The sequence below is a fragment of the Vigna unguiculata genome, chromosome 1, assembly GCF_037176805.1.
Source record: "Vigna unguiculata cultivar grain cowpea cultivar isolate G323 ecotype 2 chromosome 1, ASM3717680v1, whole genome shotgun sequence".
Taxonomy (NCBI): domain Eukaryota; kingdom Viridiplantae; phylum Streptophyta; class Magnoliopsida; order Fabales; family Fabaceae; genus Vigna; species Vigna unguiculata.
In genome coordinates this window covers 22,229,480-22,238,123 of record NC_140792.1, presented here as the reverse complement: position 1 = coordinate 22,238,123, position 8,644 = coordinate 22,229,480, and the positions used below count along the sequence as shown (strand labels likewise).

Here is an 8,644-nt window from a genome sequence, read left to right as displayed (position 1 = left end):
CGAACGAGAGCTGAAGGAAGGAAGCCGGACCAGGGTGGAAGAGTTGCAGGAGAAAGTTGATAAACACGATGAAGAGAAGGAAGCTTGGAAGAAGGAGAAAGAGGAGTGGGAAGTGGAAAGGAAGAGGCTCGCTACGTCGAGGGTACGATGCCTTGATTCTGAAGAAAAGCTGAAGGGCCAGATTGCAGATCTTAAGGCCGACTATGACGATATTAAAGAAAAACATGACGGGTTGGAGGGTGAACTACAAGACTTAAAGAGTTGCATAATTCAAGAACATATCAATGGCTTTCAGAAGGGGGTTCGTCAAGCGTCATTTTTTTTATGAGAATGTTGACGGTAATGACGCTAGGTTTGATGTCAATAAAGATGTCGTTGATGGTGTGCTTATAGACGAGGCAGAATTTAGCCCAGAAGGGGATGGGGTGAAGGATGCGGTCGATGCTGATGCTGGCGGTAACGAGGTGGTGACGGAAGAGGCCGAGCAGAAAGAGGCTTAGGATTTTTAATTTGATATTTCCAACTTGGTTTAATGATTCTAAGTCTGTAATAACTCGTACATTGCTTTATTTTGATGTTTGATATGAATGCCGGTTACTTCCTAGTTAATTGCTCGTTATATTTATGTATGTATGAGATGTTCGTTTGCGTGCACTATTGTGTGTGAAGGGTGTTTGACCCAGGCCGTTTACTTGTGGTAAGGGTGGAGAACTTAAAACGATTAACATCAAGTTAAGGGTGTTCGACCCAGGCCGCTTACTTGTGGTAAGGGTGGGGAACTTAAGACGATTAACATCAAGTTAAGGGTGTTCGACCCAGGCCGCTTACTTGTGGTAAGGGTGGGGAACTTAAAACGATTAACATCAAGTTGAGGGTGTTCGACCTAGGCCGCTTACTTGTGGTAAGGGTGGGGAACTTAAAACGATTAACATCAAGTTGAGGGTGTTCGACCCAGGCTGTTTACTTGTGGTAAGGGTGGGGAACTTAAACGATTTAACCAACGAGTTGAGGATGTTCGACCCACGCCGCTTACTTGTGGTAAGGGTGAGGAACTTAAAACGATTAACATCAAGTTGAGGGTGTTCGACCCAGGCCGCTTACTTGTGGTAAGGGTGGGGAACTTAAACGATTTAACCAACGAGTTGAGGGTGTTCGACCCAGGCCGCTTACTTGTGGTAAGGGTGGGGAACTTAAAACGATTATGAAAGTGAAACAGAGAAAAGATGTATAGTTGAGAACCCTTCATTTTATTCATTGAATGTGGGGTGCCTCGTTAAAACCTCCCTGGCCAAAACCGTCCTTAGGCAAAAAAGGCCGGGTGAGGAAAAAAAGTACACCCACGGTTACAAGTATTTAGTTAAATACAGTATGCATTTAACTAAAGTAGAATTTGAGGTGGGACACATCCCAGGTGTTGGGGATCTCTTCTCCAGATAAGTGTTCCTGGCGATAAGCTCCTCCTCTTGTGTCTTCACGTATGCGGTATGGGCCGTCCCAGTTGACGGAGAATTTGCCATCCATCTTTCTTGCACTGCTGGCCATTCTTCATACTAAGTCCCCGATTGCGAATGATCGTGGACATAGGTTTGCATTATACTTTCTGGCAGCTCTTCGTTTGGCAGCTAAATTGCGTATCTAGGCTTTTTCTCTGAGTTCAGGTAAGAGGTCGAGATGAGTAGCCATGTTTTGGTGGTTGTGGGTTGGGTCGTATAGTTCTCGGCGCAGGGTGGGTTCGCCAATGCAACCGGTATCATGGCGTCTGCACCGTAAACTAGGCTGAATGGGGATTCGTTTGTTGATGATTGAGGGATGTACCTGTAAGCCCATAGCACTTCTACTAACTCTTTGGGCCATCGGCCTTTGGCGCTATCTAATCTCTTGCGCAGTTCCACTAAGATAACCTTGTTGGCCGTCTCTGCTTGTCCATTAGTTTGTGGGTGTTCTACAAAACTTGTGATGTGTTTGATGCCCAGGCCAGTGTAGAACTTGGCTAGCTCTTTATCTATAAATTGTCGGCCATTATCTGTGATGATGGTATGTGGAACACCATATCTGCACATAATATTCTTCCAAACAAACTGCTAAACTTGCTGGGCCGTGATGGTGGTTAGTGGCTTGGCTTCTATCCATTTGGTGAAGTAGTCGACGGCCACAATTAGGAATTTCACTTGCCCCTTGCCGGGTGAGAAGGGTCTAAGGATGTCCATTCCCCATTTAGCAAAGGGCCATGGGGATAGTATGTGATGGAGTTGTTCTTGCTTCTGGTGGATGAGGTTGCCATGTTTTTGGCATGGTTTGCACTTTCTGACATAGTCTTGGCAGTCTGCTTCTATAGTCGGCCAGAAGTACCCGGCTCTAAGGACTCTAGTAGCCATGGTACGTGCGCCAGAATGGTAGCCACAAATGCCTTCGTGTAGCTCTTTAATAATATATTGTGCTTGCTCTGCCGTGACACATTTGAGGAGAGGTTTGTCGTATCCGTGTTTGTAAAGGTCATCACCTATCATGGTATACCTGGCGGCCTTAGCCAACCAAGTTTTGTTCGCATCTTGTGGGGGGTTGCCGGTTTTTAGGTATTGGATATAGGGGGTGGTCTAGTTATGACTTTGGGAAGGGGTGGTGTTGTCAGTTGAGGCGTGGGTTAGGTTTTGGCAGGTATGTGTGATGGAGGGTGTAGATAATGTTTGTTGTAATAGGAATCGATGGCGGCTTTTTAATTTGGTGTTGGCCAATTTGGAGAGGATTTCGGCTCTGATGTTGTCGGTCCTTGGGATGTGTTCGATGCAGACTCGTTCAAAGGCGGATTGAATGACTGCACGGATCACATGGTAATATTGTAGAAGGATGGGGTCTTTAATCTGGAACTCGTCATTTAGGTGCCCTAAAGTAAGCTTGGAGTCGGTTTTGCACGTTAGTGTCTTAACGCCTACTTCACGGGCAAGGGAAAGGCTGGCGAGGATAGCTTTGTATTCAGCCTGGTTGTTTGATGTTTTGAAGGCAAAGTGAAGGGATTTTTCGATGAGGATGTCGTTAGGCCCTTCTAACACGATGCTGGCACCGACACCTTTTGGATTTGAGGAACCATCTACATGAAGCTATGTGATGAAGACGGTCTTGTTCATGTCAGATGCGGCCATGGGGATTTGGTTGTACCCAGAATATGCATCCAAAAATCTAAGCACTTTATTCCCTCCCGCGTCGTCAACAAGTCGGTCGATATTGGGTAAGGGGTAGGCATCGCGAGAGTAGGCCTTGTTCAAATCTGTGTAGTCTACATGCATCCGCCATTTTCCATTGGCTTTCTTCACCAAGACTACGTTAGAAAGCCAAGTGGTGTATTGAGCTTCTTCTATGAATCCTGCATTCAATAACTTTTCGGCTTCAACCTTAGCCGCTAGTCGGCGTTGTTCGCCAAGTTTGTGCTTCTTTTGGGAGATGTAGTGGGCTTTTTTCTAGATGGATAGCTTGTGGGATGCTACTAGAGGGTCCACCCCAGGTAGGTCAACAGCTGACCAGGCGAAAAGGTCGGTGTTGCTGATGAGGATGGGTGTGATGATGGCACGCTCGTCAGAGTTCAGACCGGTGCCGAGGTTGATGGAGTGGCCGTTGGGAAGCTCTAGAGGGGAGGTCTCCTTAACTGGTTCAAGACGAATGTCCCGGCCTACTCTAGGGTCGAGATCTTCACCTGATAGAGCGATGCCGGAGCCAGGTGGTCACTCAATGTGGTTGATTTGTTGAATTAGGAGTTACGGGCGCAGGTTGGCCATGTAGCATTCATGTGCCAAGCGTTGGTCGCAGTGGACGGCGAGGATGTCATCGGAAGGCGAAGGGAACTTCATGGCCAAGTGGGGGGTGGAGACAACAACACCAAGGGTGTTGAGGGAAGGGCGGCCTAGGAGGACATTGTAGGATGTTGGTGCGTCGACGATGAGGAAGCGGGTTGGAATAGTTTTGGTCTGGGTTCCTTCGCGAAACACGGTGTGAAGGTCGATGTAGTCGCGGGTGGAAACTTGTTCGCCAGAAAAGCCATAGATGGGTTCTTCATAAGGGACCATAGCGGTGTCCGAGAGTTGGAGTTTTTGGTAGGTGGCCCAATAGAGAATATCAACGGAGCTGCCTTGGTCGACAAGGACTTTCTTAATGGCGTAGTTATCGATTTCAACGGTGATGACCATGGGGTCATCTTGGTGATGGTCGAGGCCATGAAAGTCGTCATCTGTGAAGATGATAGGAGGCATACGGCGTTTGTGGTGGGAATGGGTGATATGATTGATGGATTGCATATGGGGGAGGTGTTTCTTTCTGGCAGAAGAAGTGGATCCTCCACTAGCGAAGCCACCAAAGATAGTGTTGATAGTGCCACTTAGTGGAGGATCTGTGGGGGTGATGTCGGTACGGGCCGATTGGGGTTCCTGGTTAGCGGTTTGAGCTGTGCGTCTGTCGTGACGGGAGTTGTATGAAGGGCGTCTGTGGTCGGATGGAGGGGGTGGCAGGATCGAGAGGAATGATCATCTCGTCGGATGAAGCGGCAAAAATGACCAGCACAGACCAGTTCTTCTATCTTATCCTGGAGTGCTTTGCAGTCTTCTGTAGTATGGTTACGGTGGTAGCGGCAATACTTGGTCATATCAGCATTAGGAGGTGTGGTTATTCTTGCGTGGTGGAGGGATGAGGTCAGCTTGTAGGGCCTCATCGAGGATGCGGGAGCGGGCTACGGTAAGAGGGACATATCTAGTGAAGCGGGGTTGGCGGTGGTGGCTGCATAGTCGTTGCAGAATTTGGTATAGAGGGTCTGCATCTCCTCCATGCGGAAATAGTCGGTCGCGCGCAATTTAAATTTGTGCATAGAGGCAGGTGGGTGGAGGTAGACGTTGTTGGCGAACAGGCCGGGTTGTAGGGTAAGTGCCATGCACTAGAGGATCATCTCTTGGTTGAGGTGTGGGGTGCGAATAGCTGCTTTACTGAAGCGATCTATGAACGCTCTAAGTGGTTCGCCTTGTTCCTGTCTAATGGCCAGGAGGGAGATTGTGGTAGTTTGGTGTGGACGGCTGCCAACAAAATGGGTGGAGAACATGTGTGAAAGAATGTCGAAGTTGTCGATGGAGTAAGGAGGAAGTGTTGTGAACCATTCCAGAGCAGGGCCCTTGAGGGTTGTGAGAAAGGCTTTGCAGAAGACTGCATCTTGGGACGTGTACAGGGCGACATGGGTGATGTATACTTTGAGGTGTTCATCAGGGTCGGTTTCGCCGGTGTAGCGGTCCAGCGTGAAGGGTTCCCACTAGGCAGGAAGGGGGTGTTGGCGATAAAGTCGGTGAAGGGGTGACGACGTCTACGCTTGTGGGGAGGGAGCAAATGAGGTGGGATGGGATGGTTGATCATAGCGGGGAAAGTGGAGGTAAGGTTGTGAGGGGGGATGTGAGTTGTTGGCAGGTATTGGGGGTTGTAGGGTGGTACGTGTGTAGTGTGTAGGGTGTAACATCCCAAGGGAATATTACTTAAAAAGTAAATAATAAAAGAAAATAATTATATTAATAGTCGTCTCGATAAAAATCCCAACGCGGGAAAATTTAATTTCATGAAAACACGCGCCAAAACGTATAACATAATTAGTCAATTGTTACAAGTTTCCATTATTCGTGTTCATAATAAAAACGTAAAGTAATACATGTAAGAGAAAATCCTAGCTCTAATCCCATGCTAGCCCTCACTCCGCCATCTGAACATCCTCAGCACCACCTGTATCAACATCTGCTCCCGTGTAACGAATTACACGATCATCGCCACACACAAACAGAAAGGGTGAGCTGAGAAAATAAAATAACAAGCATATAAAACACAAGATAAATCGTTTACCCATCTTATTCATTATATATAATTCTTGGCCAAGACCTTAATCCCCAAGACTTATCAGTCTTCAAATCATACAATTGGTTAGCCTTGGACTCGGGAACATGATGCTCACACGAACCTGCCCGCTCGTGGTCCTGCCTCTACGAACCTCCCCGCTCGTAGTCTTGCTCTACGGACCTACCCGCTTGTAGTCCAACACATGTGATCCACCAGCCCCCGTACCTCCCCACACGTGGCATCTCTCAACGTGAGCACGGAACATACGAACCTACCTCGCTTGTATCCCCACGTGAGAGTAACTAGATATGAACCTCCCCGTTCATATCATCACATGTCAAACACCATCCATGAACCTACCCGCTCATGGCACAGCATCTCCCGATCCAAGCAAAGCATCATTATCAATTAAAACAACACACTAGAAAGCAAAGAACAACAGCATTTTCGCCTGGCTCGGCCCACACGCCGCCAGGCAAAACTGTTCCAGACCGCCTGGCGGTACCAACTCACCGCCAGGCGTCAGAGCACTTCCAGCGCCACTGTCTGACCGCCACCGCCTGGCGGAACACGCCGTGTCGCCAGGCGCCACTCAAGGCATAACTCTCTCCTACTAAGGCTACCGCCTGGCAGTATTCAGTGGACCGCCAGGCGCTATACCAGTAGCTCCCTACTACTGGTTTTGGCACCCAAAGTGGTTAATTATGCAATTCTTGAATGCTTTAGAAGATGTTGTACACTTGTTCTATCAGAGTTATTGATTTCCAGCACTATCCCCTCCCAAGTATAGCTCCTGTACCTAAAACAGAGACATTTAGGCACTCTCTCTCGTTACTCTCTCACGGTCAACCACTACTGCAGTAACAACACACTCCATTCTCTATCACAAGCACTCAGTTCAGAAACATTATCAACCCTCTTCTCATCATACTTATCTCACGCTATACTGCCACGCATCTTGTTCCACTTAACATTACATAATCACATGACTTACATCTAAGCTCACAAGTCTCCAAAACACATAAAACCCACAACACACCATCAAGGATATTTAACAACAATTATATAGAATTCTAAGCTTTCAAATCTTGATCCATTGACTAATGTTATCCGATTTCTTCCTTTAAATAACTCAACTCTCAACAACCTATCGCATGAACATACTATCAACCACTCTCCACTCCCATGCTCTCTTACCTAAGCATATTAATCCTTACTGTGTCCTCCTGTAATTACCTATATCCCTCTTAGCCTCTCCTCTCACGACCACTCGAAAACAACACGCATTACGCCACTGCCCCCGTCATCGCCTGGCGGCAAGCTAGACGCTGCCAGGCGGCATACCAGAACCCAAGAAAATATCCAGGTTGTTGCACCTGCAACGAGCCAAGTTGGCCAGAATCCGACTTATACTACCCAGGCAATGTCACACCATAAACCATACTTAATTTACTGACCCAGTTTCCATTGACGTACTATCCTCAAATTCGTACTCACCCTGAACCCTAATACCTCAACTCGGGTTCTACCATTCCAATAGCCTCACTCCATTGATATTAACATATAAAGGTATTCTCATACACCATTAGACCCCAATTCTAATCAGTCCATACATTCAATACATAAAATCATAATCAGAAGTCTCAATGACCCTGCACAGAACGCAAGTCAACAGCAAGCGCAAACACTAACGCGCCGCCTGGCAGATATTCATCCCTGCCAGGCAGTTTAAGCAACCAGAACCCAAAATTACACACAGACAGATGAACCGCCTGGCGGGCATGCATGAGCCGCCAGGCGGTTTTTGGGCAGAACCCAGAAATCACGAAAAACAGCGCATACCAGTCAGATAATCCATGCAATTATGATCGTACAAGGCACAACAGAGTGTATACTATTAATAACACGCAAAAACAACTCCCCTTACATGGATTCCTTGCTAAATTCGGGTTGGTGTGCTTATCCTTTCACCAAAACCTCCCTAGCCTTTGCTTTCCACTCCAACCTTTGCGATTTCAGCCTCACTACCTTACTATATCAGCCCCAATCCTCTGGAAAAACCTTTGCTTATGATTACCACGAACCCTCAATGCTATTTTCTCCTCTTTTAACCTTCTCTCTCACTATCACTCTCACTTAATTGCTCCTTTAGTGGCTTACACGAATTTTAGATAAAAATGACACTAAGGCTAACCAAATGTTTAATTAACTCTTTGTTTTCCAGCCCTTAGGTTACCTCTCCCTTGGCTGCTAGGTTTCTAACCCTTCCATATTCATGCACAAGGAAAAATTTGGCAAAAAGGAATTATTTAGTTCTCATCAAGGTTTGAACCCACACTCAAACACATACCCAACCAAGGCCAAACCATTCAACCAATCCTTATTTCATGATAAGTCCGACAATTCTAAGAGTTTATCATGACACCACGCATTCAATATATAATTACATAAAAATGCATAATTTAATAACATCCAAGTGACACACATAGGACTCAAACCCAAGTCCTCACACACAATAAAGTACTCTCAACCACTTGAGCTAGTACTTTTCCACGTCATAGTCCCTCACATTTATTGCTTTAAATGTTCTCATTACCCGTCCTAATTAAATAATTAACTAAATAACTATTTAATTTTCTCGGGTCTTACATAGGGTGATGGGTACGTTGTAGGAGATTTGGGTGGTGGGGAGGGTAGCAGCAGGGGTTGGGGCTGCAGTATGCCCTGTTTGAGTGGATGGGAAGTGAGTGGGATGGGTAGAGGGAATGGGTGTTTGTTGGGTGGTGGTGAAGGTGTG

General features: G+C 46.7%; 1 protein-coding gene across 1 annotated transcript; it reads right to left on the bottom strand.

The window, feature by feature from the left end:
• Positions 1–3,746: 3,746 nt before the first annotated feature.
• Positions 3,747–4,238, bottom strand: LOC146888771 (uncharacterized). Its single transcript, XM_085666196.1, has one exon. It carries the CDS (start codon positions 4,236–4,238, stop codon positions 3,747–3,749), a length of 492 nt encoding a protein of 163 aa, XP_085522322.1.
• Positions 4,239–8,644: the final 4,406 nt, after the last annotated feature.

Bases quoted from the DNA above. Each gene is read 5' to 3' on its own strand.
- LOC146888771 (XM_085666196.1), bottom strand. From the start codon at position 4,238: ATGCCTCCTATCATCTTCACAGATGACGACTTTCATGGCCTCGACCAT.